The 26,722-nt window shown below is 43.4% G+C and overlaps 1 protein-coding gene and 1 long non-coding RNA gene across 2 annotated transcripts in view; one reads left to right on the plus strand and one right to left on the minus strand.

Annotated features, from left to right (window-relative positions):
• The first annotated feature begins 2,267 nt into the window (after positions 1-2,267).
• Positions 2,268-3,752, plus strand: LOC120242455. Its single transcript, XR_005531085.1, has 2 exons — positions 2,268-2,560; positions 3,536-3,752. It is a non-coding gene; the product is annotated as an uncharacterized LOC120242455 (long non-coding RNA).
• A 22,003-nt stretch (positions 3,753-25,755) lies between these two features.
• LOC120242461 (collagen alpha-1(I) chain-like) overlaps positions 25,756-26,722 on the minus strand; it is a 9,015-nt gene continuing 8,048 nt past the window's right edge. Inside the window, exon 3 of the mRNA XM_039248244.1 lies at positions 25,756-26,567. Within this exon, the coding sequence (XP_039104175.1) occupies positions 26,203-26,567 (365 nt within the window). The 3' untranslated portion in view covers positions 25,756-26,202. The remainder of the gene's footprint in view (positions 26,568-26,722) is intronic.

Raw genomic sequence — 26,722 nt, forward strand, 5'->3', positions numbered from 1 at the left:
TATGCTAAATAGTAGCTATTGGGACATGCAACCAAAGGGAAGTGATCAGGTACTAAATACATATCCTGTTTCCCTTTAGAAGGAAATAGTTTACTTTCCTGTATCTAGGCTCACGTTGTACATCTGTACAAAATGTTTCTTTAAAAAGGAAAATATCATCCCATGTATCTTTCTGCCAAAGTATATGACAGTATTTGAATTGGACAAGCCTAATAACCCCTCCACTTTAAACATCCTTATAATAAACCATGAATTAGAGGAAAGATTGCCTGCCCAGAGCTGTAGCTCATTTATCTTAAGTGATGCTTTGTATTTCCAACTGCACTGAAACGGAAGGCTTTGAGGATGGCCTTGAGATGCAATTTAATTTATGCTCTGCGTAATTTTCACAGATACCTTTCCTGAGTGTAAACCTACGTATCACACATTCAGAGCCCGTGCCCAAATTATCCTTGGGGTAATCACTGAGGTGGTGTTAACGGAGGGGGATTTATGCTTTTGTCAACATTTTGAAACCTACGGAAGAAAACAAATCTGTCCGTGATGAGGCTACATTGGTGAACTGAAACAGTGAAGCGCCGCTGCTTTTGACTAGAATCTAATAAACTCCACATGAAAATGCTAGTGATCTAAAGAGGATCAGAAACCAGTTTGGGCCCTCCATGCCTGGGGAATCCACAGTGGAGAAAAAATAAGAGATCTTTGGGAGGGAAAGCTCAGAAACCTGTTCTTGAAAAAGCACTTGAGTCTCCAGCAGGTTGTGGACAGTATTCATACATACGTTAAGTCCATGCAGTCAATTCTTTTGATGTCCTGTTTCACAGAGTTACTCAATTTCACTACGAAAACTACATTGTGATGGTGATGAGGAAAGAGCTTCGCCCCAAACACCTGGTCAACTGGGACACAGTCTAGGATGCCCAACCACTCTGAACTGGTTTCCTCCTCTGTAATAAGGGGGCCATTTCCTCACTACAGCTCCACGGGTTGTGAAGGTCAAATGAGATCAATAATGCAAATGTGTTTTGCAAACTATAAATATAGGTACACTGAGGAGGGCAGAGTATCACATTTGATGACTGCAAGAGCATCAAGAGTATCACATTTGATGACTGCAATAGCATCATGTGTCTAAAAGCAAGTTCCTCTTAAGGCGAACTATATTTCTAGACCTGAGGGTTCCTAATAATAAATATCAGAAGGACATATTTTGGAATCGTAGGTTTATGTAATATCCTGTCTTAAGAACTGCGAGAGAAGCCAGAAAAAGAGTGAACTTGAGCCACACTTGGAGTCAATTGTCTGAAACATACACACACACACAGTGAAGAGAGATGCCGAATACGTGTTGCCGCTAGTGACTTGGTCAAGCAGTAACATACGGATGCCACAACTGGACTTAAAAAAGGGCAGCCCTCCGTGGCAATAACGTTTTCCATTGTTTCACATGTATCGCTTGACACTTGGAAGTTCTTGTAATGTATTAGACCCTGCTTAAAACACACCCCTTTCAAAAAACAAAAACGACACAAAGAAACAAAAACAAACAAACAAAAACTCATCCAAATTCAGAAGGGAGTTATGAATAATGATCTAGGAGCAGGAGGGTCTCCCAGAGGCATGGATTTAGAGTCAGATCCTGAAGGAGAGGGAGCAAGCTTTGCTAAGGCCTGAAATACAAAGGGCCAAATAGTTTAAGGGACTCGGTCGCTCAACAAGTACTTATGGACTTCCCACTACGTGCCAGCTCCATGCTAAGGATGCTATGCTGTTCAAAATCAAATCCTTCTCCTCACGACCTTACATTCTGGTAAGGAAAATGGAGCAATAAACCAGGAAAGATAAATAAAAGCAAGACTTGCAAACACGCAGAGAATGATTGGGGAAGGCTGGGTGGTCTGGGAAGGACCACCCGAGGCAGGCTGAGACCCGAGGGATCACAATATAGAGACATGGGAGGCAGTGTTAGTCCAGGCAGAGGGAACAGCAAGGGCCTGGGCCCTGGGGAGGGAAGGGGTGGCATGCTCAGGGAAGAGAGAGAGGCCACTGGCTGCAGCCCAGGGAACTAGGAAGAGACCGTGTGAGTTGATGTGCAGGGGAAGTGAGTGGCCAGATGCTGCAGGGCCTTGCAGGCTGAGATAAGGAGTCTGAGCATGATTCTGAGCGTGATGGGAACTATTGAAATGTCTGAAGCAGGAAATTGCTTTATGGCATTCAAAGATGACTTTGGCTTTGGTGGTTGGGCAGGAGAGGAGGGGGCAGGGAGGGGAGGATGCCAAGAGACTGGCGGAGGCTGCAGGAGCCCAAGTGAGCATGGAAATGGACGGGTAGGACTGTCAGGAGTCGGCATGGCTGTTGAAATTGGCTCTGCACTGGAACCATTAGCCTGTTTGAATCTACTGTGCTCTCTACTGCTTGCCCAGTCTGCGACTCAGAGACTCCACCCCAGGAATACCCTTTTCCTGACAATTTCCCGCGAACTGTATCATTCGGCCACATGCGTCTGGAAGAGGTGATTGCCAAGAGAAGCCGTTAACAAAAGGGGTTCCGGTGAGAGATGGTGAGTGGGCACACACCCCTCCCTGGGCCCGTGTTGGTGCCACAACTCTGAGCTGACAGAGACTCAGGAGCAACCCCACCCCCCTTCACTTCCATTCGTTATTTTTACCTTCCTTTTTGAGGTTAGGGATGGAAACTATTAAAGTTAGGGAAATGGCTGAAATATTTTTCACCAGTCATGAAATTAAGTCTGTACAAAAACTCCAAGTCTATTCAGCGGCCCTAAAGCTCACTGGGGATGGGGGTGGGGGAGAGCCTGTTCCTATTTGCTATAAAAACTTAAGTGAGGACGGCTCTTTAAGTTAATTGCTCACTGCGCCCAGAAATAAAAAATCCCCACTTGTCACTGATCTCTTACAAGATTTGGAAGAAGCTGCCTTCCTTTGTAAGCAGGATTCACATAAAACAGTCCTTGCTCCTTTGTCTGTTCCATGTTTGGTTGTAATTAAGTGTTTCATTCTTGAGGTTTCTTATCCACAGAGTCTCCATATAGAAGAAGAGTTACTAGCGACTTACTTTTGCCTTTTTGAAGCAGGGGAGCAGTCCCCCCACCCACCTCTGTCTGAGAATTAAATCACAGGCACCTCGAGTTGGACTGGGTCCCACTTTCCCATCCTTTGATATCTTTTTTTTTTTTTAAAGGTTTTATTTATTTCTGAGAGAGAGACAGCATGAGCAGGGGAGGGTCAGAGAGAGAGGGAGACACAGGATCTGAAGCAGGCTCCAGGCTCTGAGCTGTCAGCACAGAGCCTGACGCGGGGCTCGAACCCACGAACCGTGAGATCATGACCTGGGCCGAAGTCGGACGCTTAACCGACTGAGCCACCCAGGCACCCCACCCATCCTTTGATATCTTTCCAGTATCCCAGTGTGCAAGAGTCCAAAGCCGGGAAAACTGTATTGTAAATTTGAATTACTGTTGTTTGTTTATGTGGTTGATATCTATAACTAGTATTTCTTCCTTCGACTTTCCTAGGTTAGGACAGACCTTGGACGGTAAAGCAGTGTCTGGAGAGAAGAGTATTGTGAGAAAACCAAAGATCGAAGTGGCTGCACTCGCGAAGGAGTGAAGGATTTAAGATCATCTGGAAGAGGCTGAAGATTTTTCTCATTTAAGGAAACAAGATATCACAATGATTTGAGCTGGGTTTTGTGACTCTTGGCTGGGAGATAATAAAACATAGTTGAATTAATCCAGAGCAAGTGGGTGGTGCCTTCCCTACAGGTGGTGGTGGGTCACCTATGCTGGTCCCTTGCCCAAGCTAATCCCATTCATATGGCAAGAAGACCCCGAAAGGGGGTGGTGTGAAAGATGATACAGACCATTTAAAGTAATACATTATGGGGGCGCCTGGGTGGCTTAGTCGGTTAAGCGTCCGACTTTCGCTTAGGTCATGATCTCGCGGTTCATGGGTTCGAGCCCTGCGTCGGGCTCTGTGCTGACTGCCAGCTCAGAGCCTGGAGCCTGTTTCAGAGTCTGTCACTCCCTCTCTCTCTGACCTAGAAATAGGTCACGCTGTCTCTCTCTCCTAGAAATAAATAAAAAAATAAAAACATTAAAAAAAATAAAGTAATACATTATGGCTCCCAATTAGGATAGAAAGAGAACTTGGGCAATTATTTAAGTGGTATGACTTTAGAGAAAAGCAGCCTGGCTCAAAAATGTCCTCACATCAGCCCAAAATTCTTATCAAGATTATCTTCTGTGAGTTAGCTCCTTCCCACTTCCTTAGAAAAAGTTATGAAGTATCTGGGATGTAAACATGATGCCATTATTATTCAGTAGAATGTGCAAATGAATTGGTTTCCCATATTAAGGGCATGAGGAAGAAGGCAAATAAGAATGACAGTGCATTCTCAGCCAAGGAAACAACCCAGAAAATTAATAGGCAACCAACGGAATGGGAAAAGATAGTTGCAAATGACATATCAGATAAAGGGTTAATATCCAGAATCTATAAGGAACTCACCAAACTACACGCCCGAAAAACAAACAACCCAGTGAAGAAATGGGCAGAAGACATGAACAGACACTTCTCCAAAGAGGACATCCAGATGGCCAACAGACACATGAAACGATGCTCAGCATCCCTCCTCATCAGGGAAATACAAATCAAAACCACCCTGAGATACCACCTCACCCCAGTCAGAGTGGCTAAAATGAGCAAATCAGAGAACTCGAGATGCTGGCGAGGATGTGGAGAAACGGGCACCCTCCTACACTGTTGGTGGGAATGTAAACTGGTACAGCCCCTCTGGAAAACAGTGTGGAGGTTCCTCAGGAAACTAGCAATAGAACTCCCCTATGACCCAGCAATAGCACTGCTAGGAATTTACCCAAGGGATACAGAAATGCTGAGGCATAGGAGCACATGTACCCCAATGTTCATAGCAGCACTCTCCACAATAGCTAAAACATGGAAAGAGCCTAAGTGTCCATCATTGGACGAATGGATGAAAAAGATGTGGTTTATCTGTACGATGGAATACTACATGGCAATGAGAAACAATGAAATCTGGCCATGTGTAGCAACATGGATGGACCTTGAGAATGTTATGCTTAGCGAAATAAGTCAGGCAGAGAAGGACAAATATCATATGTTTGCACATATAGGAGGATTAGGAGGAACTTGACGGAGGAACAAGGGGGAGAAGAAGGGCAGAAATGGTGGGGGAAAGGGAGAGAGGCAAACCATGAGAGACTCTTGAATGCTGACAAAAACTGAGGACTGATGGATGTGGGGGGAGGGGGGGATGGGCATGGAGGAGGGCACTTTGGGGATGAGCACTGGGTGTTATGTAGAAACTAATTTGACAATAAACTATTTGTAAAAAAAAAAAAAAAAAAGAATGACAGTGCATTCTAACATTTCGATAGATTAGGGGGATGGTCAGAGAGTGGTTTGCTGCAGGAGAGGACCTGGGCCAGACAGGGGCTATCCTGCTGGCCTGAACTTTGCACCTGCTGGCGTGAAAGATAAACTCTCTCCTAGGACTCACAAATCAATCATTAAGCATTTACTGAAGAACTACTATGTGCCAGACACTATGCAATGTTCTGTGGACCCAAAGAGTTATCAAAGATAACATTCCTTGGGTAAATGGATAGTTAGGACACCACACATCTTCCCAACTCTGCATTCAGTGATATCACGATGACATACACAGCATGCTATGAGAACACCATGTGGGGTGTTTAGCTCAACTCCGAAGAAGGAGCAAAAGATGACTAGGAAAAGCCAAGGTAGTGGTAGCTGAGCCAAATCACTTTCTGAGGTAAGAGATTACCATATTTCCTTGCTTCTTTTTTTAATAGTTTATTGTCAAGTTGGTTTACTTATAACAACCAGTGCTCATCCCCACAAGTGCCCTCCTCCATGCTAAAATGCACTCTTCTCTACATTGTAACATCTCTGAAACTAGGATTCTTCTTATATCCATGGAGACATAGTAGCTATGGGCCAGGCAAGCTACAATGACATTAATTGTCGTCATACCCACAGGAAGAAACTTGCTTATTTGGACATGGGTTGATTTGAGTTACTTTCAACACTTAACGTGGAGTTCAACTACTGTTGAAAATATCTTCAAGAAATTACATATGATTTCGTGTTACAGAGAAAAGGTATTGTCTAAACAGAAAAGTATGGAAACAGAGTGATGGACCATACCTTGATATTAAGAAAACAGTCATCATTAGAAGAATGTCCACAGCTCTGTATTTTCTCACAAAGCAGCAAGTATTTTCCTACATTCAAGAAGATACCCACAAGTAAATGAAGCTATGTTACATTTTGTTGCTAAGATACCAAAGAAAGAATTGCCTACCACACACTTAGCAACACAGCTAAGGGGAGGAATAGTTGCTAAGCCCAGAGGAATAGATACAAGAAAGTGTCCAAGGAGCAGAGGTTAGTGGTATTGATTCACGATGGCAGAAGACTGTTCTTAAAGTATTATGGTATAGTTTTTAAAGTAGTGTTTTTTCCTTTATTGCTGCAAATAAAGTAGCCAATCAACAGTGTCTTAATGTAATATAGTACAGTATTTGGATGCAAAGAGCAAAAAACACTCACTTAGCCTAAGCCCAATGCAGTGGTGAGGTAGAGTCAGTTCATACAAGAGTATGAAGGGCAAATGTATGTGCATGTCTCCCCTATTCTGTATTCAGTAATATCATGATAGCTTGAATAGCCCACAGTGGGAGTATTTACCCCCTAGGAACTGGCAAACACTAAAAATCAGGGCTTTGTTGTTTGTTTGTTTGTTTGTTTTTTATTTCTAGGAGAGAGAGAGAGAGAGACAGCGCGAGCAGGGGAGGGTCAGAGAGAGAGGGAGTCACAGACTGAAACAGGCTCCAGGCTCCGAGCTGGCAGTCAGCACAGAGCCCGACGCGGGGCTCAAACCCACGAACCGTGAGATCATGACCTGAGCGAAAGTCGGACGCTCAACCGACTAAGCAACCCAGGCGCCCCAGTTAGTTTGTTTTTAAGGGCTGGTTTCCCAGAACACCCCTGCCAGAGGGAGAATTTGGGGACCAAACAGGAGCATCTCACAAAAGCTGAGGACTTGAAGCCAGGTGATATAAAAGTTATCAGGAACAACGTTAACTTCTTTCAATATTTTCCTCAGTCTCTCTGGAGCCACGAGGATTCTTCTCTCTTCTCAGATCTACAGAGCTCTTCATTTTTCTCTCTCCAGAGTTCAAGGCCACCCCTGATAAAATCAGGTTTGGGTAAATTCATGTAGTGTACAGACCCACCTTTTCAAGAGCATAGGGCTGAGGTAGGTTTTCAAGAAGGAAGCATAGGGGGGCGTGCACACACACACACACACACACACGATGAGCATCTCAGGCTCATTCTTAAAAAAAAAAAAGTTAGGGTAAAAAAAGTAAGCTGGAAAGACGTTGCAAGCAGCCATAATTGCTTTTGGAGTTGCCACAGCAAAAAGTAGAAACCAAGCATGGCAAGGGATGAGACTGAAGAGAGGGCAAAGGACAGGGGTGAGGGCCTCATACATCACGTTGACAGGCTTAGAGTTTGTTCTGCATACGACGTTTCAAAGTCCAAAAGTATCAAGTCTGAGAGATCTGGAGTCTAGATGGTCCCGATCAACATACAAAGTCCTGAGTGGCGTCAAGCTGCAATGGGAAGGACACTGACAAGACAGTCAAAAGCTTGGGTTGTAGATGTGCCCACTGATTGACTTCCTCCATGGCTTAAGGCTCGGTGTCTTCATCTCCAAGGTGGAGATAAGTAATGCCTACCTACTGACTATCTAAGGAGTCCTTGGGAAGGCAAATGACATAATCCGTGTGAAAACCCTTTTAGGGCTGTCAACCACGGTTTAAGCATAAGGTACTTACTCATCTGTAAAATGAGGGGGTTGGTCTAGATGAGATCTAATGTTCTTCTAGTTCTAAAGCTCTACAACTCTATTATTATCCTTATTATCTGACAATCATGCTAAAATTATGGGTTTTATGGATCTGAAACACCCTTCTCTCATCTTGCCAAGAAAGCTTACTGGGAGGCTCTTAGCCTGGGAAATACCACTTCCTAGGTGGTTGTTTCCACAGAAACACCAATAACCATAAAGTTGCATAGGAATGTGAACCGTCTGGGTTTGAACAGGAAGAGGAAATTGATGTATAAGCCAGGAACAGAACCAAACCCCTAAAAAAGAATAGCATTTCTCTCTGTACATTACATGTAAATATGGAACCTAATCCCCCATCTGATAACTCTCTGCTTTTTAAAATACTACACATTATACTACAGTGGAAATGCTGAATGATTTAAAAGTGGTTTTAGAATACTGTGATAAAACATAGAGGTTTAGAATGATGGGGCCTAGAGATTGTTTTGTTCCTAAATTGCCCTTCAGCCATAGTGGTTAGTGTTCCGTAACTCTCTTGTGTTTTAGAGAGGAAAGAAGAAAAACAATCCTCTTCCTAGAAATATATCATCAGAGGTGGAGCAGTAATGATTGAATCGTTGCTGATATTCACAGACAGCTGCCTGTGTACCAGACCCTGGACTGAGTGCTTTACTCACATCTTCTCATTTCGTCCTCACAAAATCCCTAATGAGGCAGGCACTCTCCTTGGCCCCATTATATAGATGAGAAACTAAGTCTCAGGGACACCAATTGATTTACTCAGAGTCCCACAGCCAGTGGGCGGTAGCGCTGGGATTCAAAGCCACAGGGCCTGGCTCTAGACTTCATCCTTGTCATCACCTATGCTAGCTTGGCTCTGACTGCTTACTATGATGTCCTAAAAACAGTTTTTCCAAAGCAAAAGATAACATGACATGTATTGCGGGGTGGTTGGGAAAGGATCTCATTAGAGACAGAGGCTCTGTGATACTTCACTGACAACAGTTAAGAATGAATAATATGTTGAGTGCTTTCCCCAGCATATAAAAACGGTCCATGATTCCCAGAATGGCCAGGCAAAAACATCAGATGCATCCTGTCTCAGGAAAGGCTCAGACTTTCAAAACGCCTTTTGTCCCATAAATAAATAGTAGGCCTCCTTCTCCAAGCTAGCAAGGATTTGGAGAGGAGACGGGAATTCTCCATTCCAATCTTGGTCTCTCCTTAGCAGTTGACTGAGGCATCAACTTGCAGCTCTTTCCTCCCACAGTGTAGGTGGTAAAACCATGGATAGCAAACGAGACCCTGAGCAAAGGATTCTCTTCCCATCTCAGCAAAACCCTTCAATCAAATATCTTCTTTTTTTTTTCCTCATACACTTAAACAGACTTTAAAAATACACTTAGAGAAAATTTTTTTTAAAAAGACATGAGATTCTCCTTTTCTTTGGTTAGCCATAAATGTTTGCGAGGTATCAAAGCCCATGGTAGGGAGGGAGATAATAAGGCAGCTCAGTAATACACTACTGCTATTTCTAGAACATAATTACCGAGGAAAGCGATCAAGTGGCATGCATTTATTGAGCATTTACTAAGCATCTGGCTGTGTGGGGTAGAAAATAAGGGCAGTAAGGTCTTAATTAACAGATCCCTGGGAACTAAACATGGTAAAAACGAAGAAGCAAACAAAATTTCTGTATAAACTGTGGAAGCAAAGCTGCCTCAGGATAGGAAAAAACATTAAAGGGATGGTGCATTGTGGGCCTGCTCGTCTCTTGCCAAGACTTGGGGGCCTTTTTCTCCTCAGGAGAGAAATACCCTCCCTCAAATTCTCTCCACTTTCTCTCTCATTCAAACGACTGCGTGTGGCTCCCGCATCCCTGGCCAGGTTCTGTGAATGCAGAGCCCCCTAATGAGCTCTGACTGCAGCCGGCATTCACACAGGTTCGGCCCTCGGCTGCGGCCCTGGCCTGGGCAGCCACAGTAGGGTCTGACGACCAGTCATTCTCACTGATGGATGGATTGGCCAGGGATGGTTCAAACAAAACCCATTCACACTAAAATGGAACCCTACTGTGCTTTTGCACTTAAAAGCTGTTTCCTCCAGTTGTGGAAATGGAGTTTCAGATACCATTAAGTGGGTTTCAGGAGGAAGAAGGGGAGCCTAGAATCACCTCAGTTCTGCTTATCTAGCCGGGACTGGAAGTCTCAGCTCAAATGTCACTTCTTCAAGGAGCCCTTCTGTGACATTGGATCTAATGTCAGTCCCCTGTTGTTATGCCGTTTTGTTTTATTCATAGCGCTTACCATTATTGTAAATTATCTTGTTTCTTTATTGGTTTGTTTGTTTTGAGGGGTCTGCAAGTGAACAAGGGAGAGAATCTCACGAGGGGCAGACAGGGAGACAGAGAAGGGGGGCTCACCAGAAGTGGGAACTCAAACTGAACCGTGAGGTCATGATCTGAGCCGAAGTCTGATGCTTAACTGACTGAACCACCCAGACGCCCTGTTTATTTCTCTATCATAGGTTACCCTGCACTTTCCTCTAATTCCTATGGGAGATGAGATCTTAGGTTTCTTTTCTACTCTGTCCCCAGAGCCTAACACACTGACTAGTACATAGCAAGTTATCAGAGTATCATGGTTGAGTGAATGAATGAGTGAGTGAACTGAGTAAATGAATATATTTGACCACCTGATTTAGTTCCTCAGGAGTGGCTGATAGGACATATGTAGGCAACTGGTATTTGAATCAAGAATACCCTATGGAGAAAGGATAGTCTCTTCCATAAAATAAGTTTCAGGAAAACTAAGTAACCACACACAGAGAAGACTGAAACTGGACCCTTACTGTTTACCAATCATAAAAATTAACTCAAAACAAATTAAAGATTGGGGAGCATGGGTGGCTCAGTCCCTTAAGTGTCCAACTTCAGCTCAGGTTATGATCTCACAGCTTATGAGTTCAAGCCCCATGTTTGACTCTGTTCTGACAGCTTAGAACCTGGAGCCTGCTTCAGATTCTGTGTCTCCCTTTCTTTCTGCCACTCCCCCACTCTCTCTTTGCTCTCTCTTTCTCTCTCTCTCTGTCAAAAATAACTAAACATTTAAAAAAATTTTAAAGAATTAAAAATTAAAATGTAAGACTTGGGTGGTTGGGTGGCTTAGTCAGTTAAGCAACCACCTTTGGTTCAGGCCATGATCTCATGGCTTGTGAGTTTGAGCCCCATGGCTCTGTGCTGACAGCTCAGAGCCTGGAGTCTGCTTCAGATTCTGTGTTTCCCTCTCTTTCTGTCCCTCCCTCACTGGCACATTCTCCTTCCCCCGCCAAACATAAATAAACACTAAAAAATAAAAAATAAATAAATGTAAGACTCAAAACTGTAGAACTAGAAAAAAAAAACATAAGGAAAAAGCCCCTTGACAAAGGTCTTGGCAATAATTTTTTTGGATATGACACCAAAAGAAGAGCCAAAAGTCAAAAGCAAAAATCAACAATGGGGACTACATCAAACTAAAAAGCTTCTGCACAGCAAATAACGAACAAAATTAAAAGACAACCTACTGAATGAAACACTTGCATGTTCTGTCTCCCTCTCTCTCAAAAATAAATAAATAAACTTTAATACAATTTGGGGGGATCACCTGGGTGGCTCAGTTGGTTAAGCATCCAATTTTGGCTCCAGTCATGATCACACAGTTCATGACTTTGAGCCCTGCCTGGGCTGACATGCTCAGCTCAGAGCCTGGAACCTGTTTCAGATCCTGTGTCTCCCTCTCTCTCTGCCCCTCCCCCACTCGTACTCCATACTTCTCTGTCTCAAAAATAAGTAAACATTAAAAAAATGTTTTTTTAATTTTTAAATGATAGGCCAGTTTGTGCTACAGTTAACAAACCTGAAAGCCTCAACAGTTTAAAACAACCAAGTTCATCTCCTGCTATTACATTTCCCATGTGAGTTGGCTTTACATTGTAGTCACTCAAGAACCCAAGGCTGATGGAGGCCCATCTCTGCCCTACCTCCGTGATTTCCAAAAATGGGGGTGGGGGTATGAGGGAGGAGAATACAGTGACTCACACACAGGATTTCAAGGTTTCTACCTGGAAGTGACACATGCCACTTCCATTCACTTTCCATTACTCAAAGGAAGGCTCATGGCCGCATCTCAATCCACCAGGGTGAGGATATATAATCTTCCCACAGGAGTGGGCATTGAATATTTGTGGGAACTTTATAATTACTATCTATAATTGTTCTTTATGTACTTGGGTTAAGGAAAAAAGTAGTGGGTTAGGATTAGGACCATAGATTTTAATCCCAGGTAGAATTAGATCCACAGCAATTAAAGGCAGAATGAGGGGCCCCTTTCCTGAGTCCCACCCACTGAGGTACTTTGAGAAGCCACAGGCTCCAATTCCCATTGTTCAAAAAAAAAAAGAAGAAATCCCTGGAATTCGACATCGACTGCAATATTCTATTAGAGATGTTATTAACTTTAACATTCAAAACTCTATTGAGACCAAAATAGTCCAGCAAATCATATCCAAACAGGACTCAGGAATTTAGAACTTTCTGAGCTGCTTTACATTTGTCTGTAACTCTCAAGGCTACAAAAGCTCTGCGGCCGTCTAACTGCAGTGGGAGTGTTCGCCTTCTTGCACACACCGCAGCAGGCCTCTGGTGCACGGCCTAAGAAACGTCTGTCTCCCAACGTTTCCATATCTGGGGTGGGGAACTGTCTGGCCTGGGCTTTCAACGTCTTATTCATCTCACTCCTAGGAATCACCGCAAGCCCCAGGCGCCAAAGAAAAGAGAGCATTTGGGGTACGGATGGTGCAGGAGGCACAGACCATGACACAGCTGGGGACAATCAATCTTCTGCCCCACGGGAGGCTTGAGTTAGAAAAGGAACATTAGGAGGAACTCTCTGGAAAGAGAGTGGGGAGATCTTCTTGGTTCCGGTCAGCCAGCCAATGTGACCGGCCGGCTGCGGGCACAAGAGCATCTTGGAGGAGTCGGAAGGGAGAGCATCAGGCCCTTTGGACCCTGTGGTATAGGTTATCCAGCTGGTTGATTCTGACCCAGAAAAAAGCAAAAGCTTCATGTTCAATGACAAAGAAACAGAGCCTTTTGATGAGTATCCCCAGCGAGGGGACAGGGGTACCGAAGGGGGAGAAGCAGGCTGTCTTAGTTCACCATGGCTGTCATGACAAAATACAAGGGACTGGTGGCTTAACAGAAATTTCTTTTCTCAGTTTTGGAAACTGGAAGTCCAAGATGCAGGTGCTGGCAGGATTGGTTTCTGCTGAGGCGTCCCTCCTTAGCGTGCAGACAGTCTGTCTGACTCCGATTGTGGTTGTGTCTCTGGGCGTGCATTCCCCTGGTGTGTCTGTGCGCCCCGATCGCCTCTGTTATACGGATGGAGTCAGGTTGGCTTCGGGCCCACCCTAACTTACTTATCTCTTTGAAGTCCATTTTCCAAAAACAATCATATTTTGAGGAACTGGGGGCTAGGATGTCAACATATGAATACAGAGGAGACAAAATTCAACCCAGACGTGAATTCTTAGCCCATATTAGAAAACTTGAAACCCCTCACTCTGTTCATATCGACAATGAATATCAAGTAGAACTGCTCTGAACTCCCTGCCCTTCACAAAATGGCTTCTGGTGGCTCCTCCCAACACTGTGCGTGTCTGTGTGTGTACGTGCGTGCGTGTGCGTGTGTGTGTGTGTGTGTGTGTGAGAGAGAGAGAGAGAGAGACTTTGATGTTTTGCTCAAAAAAAAAAAACATACCAAAAAGCAAGAGTGCAAAATGAATAGTTTGAATCTAGAGATTAACACAGTGTCATTTAACCTGAGTTTTCCTTTCTAGAAACTTATGTACCTGAATAGTGGGTTTTTTTTTTAATGTTTATTTATTTTAGTTTTGAGAGAGAGAGCATGCGAGCAAGGTAGGGACAGACAGAGAAGAGAGAGAATCCCAAGCAGTCCCCACATTCAGTGTGTGTTTTTCAGTTTTGCTTTGAATATTGCTTTTACTTCTGTCTATTATCTCCTTCTGGAACTCTAATTAAATATAATTTGAATATCTACATCTTCCTCCATATCTCTTAGCCTCAATTACATAGCTTCCATACCTTGATTTCTCTGTATAGCATTATAAGGTGATTCTTCAGCCTTTTCTTCCAATTTGTTAATTCACTCCTTACCTGTAGTTCAGCTGTCATTGAATCCATCCTTTGCTTTTAAAATCTCAATTACTATATTTTACATTTCTAGAAAATGTTTGGTTTTTTCAAAACTTCCTGTTTATTCTTGATGGTCTTTTGTTCATTTCCTGTGTTTATTGTTCTCTCTGTTTCTTTGTAAATATTTTAAGCATATTTATTTCACACCTTGTATTAGATGATACTACATCCCAGGTTATTATAGTCTAATTCTCTTCTCTTTTGTTCTGCTGAGCCCAATTTATGAGGGACTAATTTCTCATGTGTTTCTAAATTTTAAAAAAATTTTTGGTTCATATAAGGATCCTCTTAAATGCAGGAGCCCTGAAGAGTCTGGGTTTAAGGTGCATTCCTCCGTACACCTGATACCTTGGGGTATTATGAACTTAAAATACTTTTAAGTAGAATAAAAGGAATCTACGTGGGGATTCCCAGACCATATCAGTAGAATAAACACTTAACCTCTATGAGGACAGGCTTGGAATTATAAATCTCAGGAAAGACTTTTGGTTGCTGTTTCTGTTTTTATCCCTTTGACCAAGGCCTGAGAAAAACACATTTCTTTGTTGGGTTTCTTTTGCTAAAGGATGAATTCTCTTCCTGGCCCCACTCTTTCCTAGACGTTTGAGACCCCCAGCTTCTTCGGGATCTCAGTTCTCATTCCCACAGGACTTGAGTTACCCCGCAGAGAACCAAACTGTCTGGGTCAGCTCATGCCCCCAAAGCAGCCCTCTGTTTCAGGATTTGATGACCACTCTGGCTTCAACTTTTTTCTTACCTCCTGTGAATCTCAGTTACTTGCTTATAAGTTTAACTGTACTTTTAACCAAACATCTGCTATTATTATCCAGTGTTTTTGTGTGTTTGTAGGGGAACATTTCCCAGAATTTCCAGTCAGCTCTGTTGCTGAGGCAGAAATGTGTCCCTGGGCTTGACAGGCTGGGGCCTCTGTAACCCCTGAGGCCTTCTTCAGTTGTCTGTGAGGCAGTGGTGTTCTTGCTTCAGGTTAGTGGAACAGAGAGCCTCCTTTCCTTTCTAATCCAGGTGAGACTCCACTAACCCATGGAAATATTGTATTGTTTGCTATAAGCAATTGTATTGTAGCAAACAGATCATGGGGCTAGGACTCAGAAAACTAGAGTTCTCATTTTGGCCCTGCTCCGGAGACAAATCCCTAAAACTCTCTGTAATTTGTTTGTTTCTTTTTTAAATTTTTAACGTTTTATTTATTTCTGAGAGAGAGAGAGAGAGAGAGAGAGAGAGACAGCGTGAGCAGGGGAGGGTCAGAGAGAGAGAGGGGGATACAGAATGTGAAGCAGGCTCCAGGTTCTGAGCTGTCAGCACAGAGCCCAATGCAGGGCTTGAACCCACGAACTGTGAGATCATGACCTGAGCTGAAGTCCAACGCTTAACCGACTGAGCCACCCAGGCGCCCCTGTAATTTGGTTTTTTAAAATCTGCAAATAGTATAGTTATTATTGTCTTACTTATTTTTTGTAACTGGGAGGTAAAATGGGATAAGTGGATATAAAAGTCCTCTGTTAACTCTAAAGAGTGGTATCAGGGAAGCCACTCTGAGGGTAGAGTACAGTTAGTAGCAAGCTCGCCTTCCGAAGAAGAATGCACTGAGGTGATTCTGGAGTGCATCTTCTGTGCTCCGGATGTGGCATCCACCTAATTAGGAATCCAGACATAATTTGCAAGGACTAAAAATACACTTTTTTAAAGTAAACTAGTACATGATGTATATCAGTCTCTTCCTTCCACTTATAAACAATGCAATACCACAGTAAAAAGCAAGGGTTGAAAGAAAACAAACTCTTCAATACAAATTGTGTGTTCTTGCACCTTGGGAGGTCAGCTCCTCTAAACATCTGTGTTCACTTACTTCAATTTATCTCAGTCTTTGAGATTCTTTGAGCGCTTTTCATAGCACCTGGGATCCTCAAGGCCAGGTTCATTGGAAAAACACCTTCATAACTGTTCCTTGTTGCACCTGCCTCTCTATCTCAGCTTGTCTGGGGAAGCCCACTGTGAACACCGTTAAGCTCCCTCTATTGCTGCCACATCTGTCTTCTCTTAATGACCTCTTTGGAAAGAGCAGTGACACTCTGTGGATGGCAGTGGGTACCCCTACCTTCACTCCTACTATTTATATCTGTCTCCTTATGTCCCAGCCCAAAAGGGTTTGTTGTTTTCTCCAATGTTTTAGATTTTTTAAAATGTTTATTTATTTATTTATTTAGAGAGAGCAAGTGAGCAGGGGAGGGTCAGAGAAAGAGGGAGACACAAAATCTAAAGGAGGCTCCAGGCTCTGAGCAAGCTGTCAGCACAGAGCCTGACACGGGGCTCGAACCCACAAACGGTGAGATCATGACCTGAGCCGAAGTCAGATGCTTAATGGACTAAGCCACCCAGGAACCTCTCTCCAATGTTTTAAAGCTTTCCTCTTCAGTGTGGTTCCTCAGAGTAGCAGCATCACTGGGAACTTGCTAGAAATGTAAAATCTCAAGACTTTCTTCAGATCTACGGAATCAGAACCTGCTTTTTCAAGAGATCCCAAGGATTCACATGCACATTAAAGCTTGAAAAGCACAAATTTAGAAATCATCATACTGAAAAAATATTTTAAATCAGTAATTTGGTAGCTTACTCTGTGTAAGAATCACTTGGGATGTTCCTTACACATGCAGATTTTCCTTTTTTAATGTTTACTTATTTATTTATTCTGAGAGAGTGTGGGGGAGGGGCAGAGAGAAAGGGGTGGAGAAGAGAGAACCCTAAGCAGGCTCCATGCTATCAGTGCAGAGCCTGCCTCAGGGCTCAATCCCATGAACCATGAGATCATGACCTGAGCTGAAATCAACAGTCAGACACTTAACTGACTGAGCCACCCAGGCATCTCAAACATGCAGACTCTCTGACCAGCCCACTGGAGATACTGAGTCATTATTTCTGTGGATGAATCCATAAATCAGACTTTGAGAAACATAATTTGAAACAAAGTATAGTGTCTGTACTTTGCTTTGCATAATGTGGAGGTGTTTTTAGCATGTTAGGGAGATTTGCCTTTCTCACTCTTGTCCAGATATAAGTCCATTCAACTTCATTTTGTCCCCTTTCAGAAACCCCCTCAAAGTATTCTTTAAATAAGCCTCCTCCATGTCAAACTTCTTCCTCAAGTTTTCTCAAGGGCAAAAGTAGCCATCCAACTCCTTCTGCCTAATGGGTGTCCTAACCTCTGACTCCAGTTATGTACACTTGCTGAAGATGGTCCCCATACACATTAGATCACCTGACAAGGAAGCAAGTGGGCATCCTCTTGATTTAGTCTTTCTGCCTTGACTCTGTACCCACTGAAGGAGAGAAGGAAAGAGAATGGTATTTAAAAACATGAAGACAGGGGCCCCTGGGTGGCTCAGTTGGTTAAGCATCTGACTTTGGCTCAGGTCATGATATCACAGTTCACGAGTCTGAGCTTCACATCAGGCTCTATGCTGACAGCTCAGAGCCTGGAGCCTGTTTCGGATTCTGTGTCTCCTTCTCTCTCTGCCCCTCCCCTGCTCATGCTGTCTCTCTCTCTCTCTCTCTCTCTCTCTCTCTCAGAAATAAATAAAACATTAAAAATTAAAAAAAAAAAAAAAAACCTCTACTGCCTATTCTTCCCCTCTTCCTGGCCAAACACAGAATGGATGTTGTAAGTGGACAAGCAGTCTTCTAACAATGAGGGAAAACCTAGAGAAACACAAAGACCTCAGACCAGACCACCTTGAGCCACTGATCTAAAGGCAGCTTTTCAAAGTATGAGGAAAACAATCCCCCATTGTGTGAAAGCCACCGCTATCTCGTAATAGGCACTATTATCACTAGAACAGCCAGCTGATTATGATGCCAGTGGTGTTTGAATCACAACATTATGTGGTAGCACGGAAGCTGCATCGCACAGTCAGTGTCAAGCCAGGCTGCGTGTTGTAATAGGAATCTCTGTGGGTGCGGATGAGTTACTTTTTTGGGTCCCATAACACTGCTTCCTAATATTTAAGCAGAACAGAACACCTCATGTTTTCGAAGGCACTGCTTGCCAGGCAACATGGCTTGGCAGAGGCACAGAATAGTCTCAAAGCAGCAGAAAGTAACATGAACCCATCTGCTGTCTGCTTTTGGTGACTCTTTATCCATGCGTGTCTATAGACCATCTTTCCAAATAGGTTGGAAGCTCCTTGAAGATAGAAAACACCTCCTATTTTTTTCGTTCTTTGTGTGTTCCATGCTGTACCTTTTAGTTTAGTTGACAAAGTTTTCACATAAAACTTAGCAAATAGTGGGGCACCTGGGTGGCGCAGTCAGTTAAATGTCCAACTTTGGCTCAGGTCATGATCTCACAGTTCATGGGTTCCAGCCCTGCATGGGGCTCTGTGCTGACAGCTAGGAGCCTGAAGCTTGCTTTGGATTATACATCTCCCTTTCTCTGACCCTCCCTTGCTTGTTCGCCCTCTCTCTCTCTCTCTCTCCCTCAAAAATAAATAAACATTAACAAGATTTTTAAAAAGACTTAGCAAATAGTACCTAGAAATGCTGAAACTACAGTCTATGACATTTTTAATAATGGTTGAATTGATTTTGATATATACTGCTATTTTATTTTCCTCTGGCTTCTATGAATCTCTTATGCTTCTCCATGTAGGTAATAACTATATTATTTATTTAGCTCTTGCTCTGTGCCAGATACTGTTGTATGTGCTTCATATGTATTATTTAAGCTACAAGATAACTAAGAGACAGGTACTAATATTACTCCCAGTTGGCAGATGAAGAAACTGAGGCTAAGAGAGATTAAGTGACCTGCCTCAAATTGCACAGCTTTGAAGCATAGAAGCCAGGGTTCCAACCAGAGTATTTCTTCTTTGTTTTTGTTTTTAAAAATTCCTTCAATTCTCATTGTTAGTCCATGTTTGAAAACAAAGAGAAAATAAAGAGAAGGCAATCATGACTTCTGCCAACGAGTGGACAGTTGCCTCTGGCTGGAGAAGGATGGGAAGATGCTTGGCCCCATCCAGATCCTCTGTTCTCACTGGTTCATCTGCAGAAGTGGCCTCACACACTTCTAAAATTTCTTCAAGGTGCACCTACCTCTAGGCTCAAATCATTTTTCACCCCTCTGAATCACACACGCAAGTAATGCTCTGACTTGGAGCAGAAGGCGAGGTCAGGGAGGGAGCCTCAGGATGAGAAGAAACACACTGAAATGTTCTCATAATTTATTTTCCTAATATGAGTGAGTTATGTTGGATGTGAATGGAGACTCCTCTTAAAGCCCCAGTTTAAATGAAAACACTTTAAAATACTTCCCAGAACCCACAAAGCAAATATGAGACCCACTCAGACCTCCAACTCCCTCTCTTTGTCCCTGAGCCCTGGGTCTTCTGGTGGCAAATTTCCCAGACTAAGTCAGTGCCAACTTAGTCTTCTGGTTCTCTCACATGGCCTCCAAAACTCCCTTCCTTTTTACGTAATTCTAAAGAACAAACTCCCCTTTGCTTGGCCAACAGTGACCTCGATATCCTTAATGCCAGAACTCTGCCCTCCTCCCTTTTATCGGTCTATTATTGTGAAGCCAATTTGTCTTCTGGGCATTTGTGCCATAAAGGTTCTAGGAATCCATGGGAGGAAGTCACCAATGGCCTTTTTCCTGCATTGGCTGGCTTCTGTGGGTTCTGTGAACCTTCCCTGTCCTACTTCATCTCTGCTGAAGGAATATTTCCACCGTGATCTTTTAGGCTTCCCCAGTTCTGTCCCTCTCCTCCCTTCTGGCATATTGCAGGACAGTCCAAAACATTTTCATAGTCTGAATCTTGTTCTGAAACTCAAACAGGAAGTCTAGAAGGCTGTCTGAAAAAGAAGCCAAAGGAAGAATGATACCTTTACCTTATAAGAACCTCCATCCTGAATGTGAGAAACCTGCTTAAGGTGCATATTTGGAGAGTTGAGGAATTTGTATTAAGGCAAAACAAACAAAGGACTTGTGGAATTTTGTTAAATATCTTCACAGCAGTGTAGTCATATATCTTAAGTACTAACAGTCTGCCGTGGAAAATGAATCTTAAAAATGTGTTCACTTGCATAGTTGGAAGACCAATTTCAAAAACAACAAGCAATCTAGTCCATGTAGTCTACTGAGAATTTTAAAGAGAACAAACACAAATGGAAAAGTGAAAATGAATAACAGAAGTTAAATGGCTACAAAGCCTTTGAAAAACACAAGCAAGAAGCCATAACAGATGCAAAGTAACTCATCAGCAAAAGTAGTGCACAAATTTATTATGGGTACATTATTCAGACAAGGAAGGAACATGAATTAAAATATCTCACAGGCACGAGTTGATCTCAATGAAGAAGACAAAAATCTCGGAGCTCAGGTTTAACGCCATAGCGGAAAACAAGTGTGCCGGGCCAAAAAAAAAAACCAAAAAACAAAAAACAAGCAAACAAACAGAAAAACCCCAAAAACCAGTGGCTTGGTTGAGAATCACTGTGTCGAGAAATCCTTCTGGAGCATTGATTCTTATAAGGCCCACTGCCAGAGCCACCCCACCCTCTTCACCCAATATCATTTTTGCTTGCAAGGCTAACCCAAGAACCAGGTGCTCCAGGCATGGCTGCAACAGCCTATAAAGCCGGGCCCCACTTTATGATAATCTAGGGAGAGGGTATAAAATACCAATGCCTGGGCCCCACACCAGACCACTTTAATCAGTATCCTAGGGCACGGGGCCAAGGCAATTGGTGATCTTTAAATGCAGGTGGTTCTAATAGGCTGCCAAGATTGTGACCCACTGTAAAGGAAGGAGAAAAGCTGCATATGGCACAGCCATAGATTTACATCCCATATTATTGCTTCTGCCTGGGGAGGTTTGTGAAATCCTTTTCTCTTAGATTTCTGCTAACCAAGTAATTGCCTTCTCAATTTTCTTGAATTCTCATCATACCCTCCTCGACTACATTTCTGGGAGAGCATTTTCTGGAATTTCTAACATGCATGGCAGAACCGCCGTCTCAGCAACATGATGGCTATTTGGATCATCTTAAAATGTTCCTTTTCAGAAAGGAGAGGCCACCAAGATTGAGCTTTTGGTGGCTGTTGCCTGTGTAAGGCTAACCTCACCCAGGCTTTTGCCAGCACTGGGAGAAGTCATGAGATTAATACATAAGTGCTTTATAAGTCTGTGTGGCCTGAGGGCAATACGGAGTGGTGGTTAGCAGGGCCACTGGAGTCGGGTGGCCCAAACTTTGATTCTTGCTGCCACTTTTTCTGGCTCTATGATTTGGACAAGTTACTGGATCTCTTTGAAACTCAGTTTCTGCATCTTGTAAAAATAGGATAATACTCCGTCCAAGTTGCTGTATTAAGAAAAACTTTGCATCTATTAAATTCTCCATCTATATTAGATCTTAAGCAACCATATTGTATAGCAGTCAAGAGTAAAGGCTCTAGAGCCAGATTGTCCTAATTTGAATCTTTTTTTTAATGTTTTATTTATTTCTAGGAGAGAGAGAGAGAGAGAGAGACAGCGTGAGCAGGGGAGGGTCAGAGAGAGAGGGAGTCACAGACTGAAACGGGCTCCAGGCTCTGAGCCAGCAGTCAGCACAGAGCCCAATGCAGGGCTCAAACCCACGAACCACGAGATCATGACCCAAGCGAAAGTCGGATGCTTAACCGACTAAGCTACCCAGGCGCCCCTGTCCTAATTTGAATCTTAACATTGCCACTAGCTGTGTGACTTTAGGCCAGTTACTTAATTTCTCTGTGCTCCAGTTCCCTCAAGTGCCAAAAGGGATAATAATGGCACTCATAGAGTTGATGTACCAGGAAGAGAACTATTAACAGATTCCTTTTTAACTAAGGAACTTATCTCCATGAGAGGGCAACCTTGTTCTCAAAAAGTCTCCTTTCACCTTCCTGCTAGTGGTCACCTCTTTTGTGTCCCCTGTCTCCTACCATTCTTTTTAACTCATAGAAGCCTCATGTTGTCCAGCTGTCTTAGAATTTGTCTGTGTGGATTCTCTGGATGTCCAAAATTAAATGTGATTTTCTCCTGTTAGTCTGTCTCATGTCAATTTATTCTGAGTCCAGATAGAAGGATCTTGAAGAGTATAGAAAATTCTTTCTCCCTATCATAGAGATTAACTGACCTAACATTAGGGTGGCCTGGCTTCTCAGTTTGCTCAGGACAGTTCCAATTTATGCCTTTTGTCCTAGTATCCTGGCTCCTTTTGCCTGCCTCCTTTCATTCTCGTAAGTGTCAAAAGTGTCCCAGATTGAATAATTAAGTATATGGCCACAGTAGTTATATATATACCACTTAGAAGAATGCCTCATACAATGAGAAAGAATGAAATCTGGCCTTGTGTAGCAACATGGATGGACCTTGAGGGTGTCATGCTGAGCGAAATAAGTCAGGCAGAGAAGGACAAATATCATATGTTTGCACGTATAGGAGGATTAGGAGGAACTTAACGGAGGACCATGGGGGAGAAGAAGGGGGGAAATGGTGGAGGAAAGGGAGAGAGGCAAACCATGAGAGACTCTTGAATGCTGACAAAAACTGAGGACTGATGGATGTGGGGGGTGAGGGGGGAGATGGGCATGGAGGGGGGCACTTGTGGGGATGAGCACTGGGTGTTATATGGAAACCAACTCGACAATAAACTATTTAAAAAAAAAAGATGCCTCATATAGAGTAGATGCTAAATGTGTCTTAGTTGCTAATGTTAACCCCTGTAGCAGTTTTATCCAATAGAAATATAAGGCAAGCCACATAATTTTTAATTTTCTAGTTGACCATGTTTTATTTAAGAAAAAAAAAACCCTTTTTTTAATGTTTATTTATTTTTGGTAGACATAAAGAACACAAGCAGGAGAGAAGAGACAGAGGGAGACACAGAATCTGAAGTAGGCTCCAGGCTCTGAGCTATCAGCACAGAGCCTGATGTGGGGCTCGAACCCACAGACCATGAGATCATGACCTGAGCTCAAGTCGGACGCTTAACCAACTGAGCCACCAGGTGCCCCTAGTTAACCACATTTTAAATAGTAAAAAATCAGGGTACCTGGGTGGCTCAGTGGGTTCAGTGTCTGGTTCTTGGTTTCAGCTCAGGTCATGATCTCATGGTCATGAGACTAAGCCCTAAAATGGGTTCCACACTGGGTGTGGCTCCGCCTTCTCTCTCTCTCTGCCCCTCCCCCTCTTATCTCTCTCTCTCTCAAAATGAAATAAACTTAAAAAAAATAAAATCTTAAGGGACACCTGGGTGGCTCAATTGGTTGGTTGAGTATAAGACTCTTGATTTCAGTTCAGGTCGTAATCCTGCGATGATAGGATTGAGCCCCACATGGGGCTCCATGCTAAGCATGGAGCCTGCTTGGGATTCTCTCTCTCTGCCCCTCTGTGACTCTCCCTCACTTGTGCTCTCTCTCTCTTAAAAAGAAAAAAGTCTTAAAAAAAGGTAAAAAGAAATGAGTGAAATTAGTGTGAAGATATTTAGCCTAATACATCCAAAATTAGCATTTCAATGTGTAATTAATATAAAAATTAGTGAGATGGGATGCTTGGGTGGCTCATTAGTTAAGTGTCCAACTCCTGATTTTGGCTGAGGTCATGATTTCATGGTTTATGAGTTCGAGCCCCACCTTAGGCTCTGAGCTGACAGCAAGGAGTCTTCTTGGGATTCTCTCTCTCCCTCTCTCCGCCATCCCCCTTCAAAATACATAAATTAAACTTTTAAAAAATGTTAAAAAATTATTAGTGAGCGACTTTTTTTTTTTCTCTCTGCATCTTTGAAATATGGTGTATACTTTGCATTCACAGCACATCTCAATCTGGGCTAATGACACTTCCAGTGCTCAGTGTTTGTGGTCTAGTTTATTACTATGGTCTTCCTGAATTATTAAGATGCTATACTAAAGTTGTTTTGTGAATTCTCCCATGTCACAATTTCCTATTTGGAAACATCCCTAAGAAAATACAAAAAGTGGTTTTTCTATGAATATTTGGGGTCTTTTCTGTAGATTATCTCCGTCGAAACTTTTGATTGTGTTTTTGTTACATGCTCTGGACTGAGGCCAATATTGCCACATTCCTGTAAATCATGCTGCTTCTAACTAGACCCAGAAGAGCAGTCAGAGGCTAACCAAATGCCAAGTAAAGCAAAAGGTTACTTTTTGGCTCTGCCGTGATACCTATCTCTATTTCTTCTATCAGAAACAGTTTCTTGTTACCCCAACTAGTCTTAACCTTGGTTTCCGAGACTCAAGATGTTCCTAATCTGGGGAGAAATGATACTGATACGTGATGGAGCAAGAAAGAAGGGATGTGACACATATTCATTTCAAAAATGAAAATTTGGCCCTACCAGTCAATGAATTTCTTTCGCGGGTCCTGGATGGCAACCCCGCTTAGGGGTCTGCATCTTGTTGGTATGAGATTGACCTGCTAAAACAATCGGAGAATGATGCTTTGCAATAGAACGTAACAACAACACGGTGATGGCTCTTCAAACTAAGAGAATGCGCTCAGGATGTTAGAGCTGGAAAAATTCTCAGAGACCATGTAGTTCAACGTTCTTTCTTACTGATTAGGAAAGTGGAGCCAGGAGAGGTTCAAACGTGTGGTGAAGTTCAAATGGCAAGTTAGTAACATGGGCTCTGTTCTTATCACTGCCAAGACTGCTTATTATTCCATAGTTACCTTGATTTGGCAGTAATTCCTCTATTAAAATATAACATGCTGTTCCTCCCAAGGAGGTTTTACCCACTTTTTATGTAGTTTAGATGATCATTTTATCCTTGCTGCCTTCTCTCAAACCTTTTCACATGGGCCTGGTCTCCATTAAAGAGTGTATTCAATGTACCCCGAATGAGGTAGCATTTCTAAAAGGCCTGGGCAAAAAACAAACCCCCCACTAATGAGAAGATTCCATTCCAACTCATACTTGACCATCAATTCCTCTACAGGCGGCAGAACTTCAGCTGTGGTCTCAATCAGGTATTTGAGATTTCAGGAGCAAGAGGGATCTCGAAAAGGATCTTGGCATATCAGCCTAGCTATGCGTCCTTCCCTCCACAGCAACCCCACACCCTGTGTTGGACTTGCTGACGTTTGAGGGTGAGGTTATACATTGAGGAGAATAAGCAGCAAAGCCACGCACAGGAGCCACAGAGCTGACACAGGCGGGTGTGCTCAGAGGTAAGTGGCCGGGACACTGCCTTGTGGTGTTAAAAGAAACAATAATTGTTTGATGTTGTTTGATATTAGCTCCTTCGACTTGTCAACTGCTCCTACAGAATATGCACGTTTGCTTTCCAAGGTGGCAATGGTATCCACTGTTCCATATTCCCAAGCCCACCTTTTCAGCTGCTCGCTTGAAGGAGGCTGACCTGCTAAAAGCAGAACAGAAAACGCAGATCCAAGGGGCAGGATCTGTCTCCCTGACTCTCCTACAGTCCACCTTCAGTGTGAACTGTAATGAAAAACTGTATTGTAGAAACTGCCAGCACTAAACAGACAACAAGTTTGCCAGTTCACTTTTCTTTCAGAGTGTCATTTTATTCACGAGGGATAAAGGACAGGAAGAGTGTGTGGCTTGCTTTAAACGGGCTATTCATCACTTTCCGAAAGACTCTCTGATAGATGACTTAGGAGGACCATGCTGCACAGCTACTTCACAGTTGCTTCCTATGATACAAGTTACCTGTTAAAGCTAGACAGGGTGTTCCCTGAGGGGCGGGGAAAACAAATTCTAACGTCTAGGCCATCAAGATACAGCCAAGACACTTAAAACAACTATGCTGGGGTGAATTTCACTTCGTTGAAATTAATTTTTTTGAAGTTCAAATGACTTACAGTGGATCCCACCTGAAAGGACCCGTGTCGTTCATTCTAGAAGGCTTCCTGCCCCCGCGTTGAGGATGCAGAGCTAACCTGGAGACGGGAGGGGCTTGGGTGAATAAAGACTTTCTGAGCCATAGCTGGTTAGCAAGACAAGGGTGTATGGAAAAGCAGCCTCAATTTAACGAGTAGGTGGAGAGCTCTGAAATCCCAGGAATTACAGAAGAGTCCATTAAGATTCAAATGCCGGTTTTGGCCGGCGGGAGATGCGAAAGACGCTGCGGGGGGCCTGGGGGCGGGTGGGTAAGACCCGCCCTGCGAGCAGCCCGGACCCCGCGCCGAGGACGCCCCCCCACTCGCGCCTCTCAGCTCCGGCGGTAGATTTCTCCTACCTCCGGGGCAGAGCAGCGCTTCACTCCCGCAGTTTTCTCTCGCCACCTGATGAGTGTGAGCAGTCACTCCAGCCAGTCCAGAGGAGCGGATTCTAGCTTCCCTTCTGTGCGAGAAGTCTGGAAAATATAACCGATTGGACTGCGGTTAAGTAGGCGCTTGGATCAGGGACTTTTGAAACACCCCCACGACCACAAACGACTTTGGAGGTTGACCAGAAATAAGCGCTATTCGGGATCTCACGCGTCCTAAGCCCGGGGCGGGGGGGGGGGGG

Source organism: Hyaena hyaena, unplaced genomic scaffold, assembly GCF_003009895.1.
Source record: "Hyaena hyaena isolate Hyena2069 unplaced genomic scaffold, ASM300989v1 scaffold_310, whole genome shotgun sequence".
Lineage (NCBI taxonomy): Eukaryota > Metazoa > Chordata > Mammalia > Carnivora > Hyaenidae > Hyaena > Hyaena hyaena.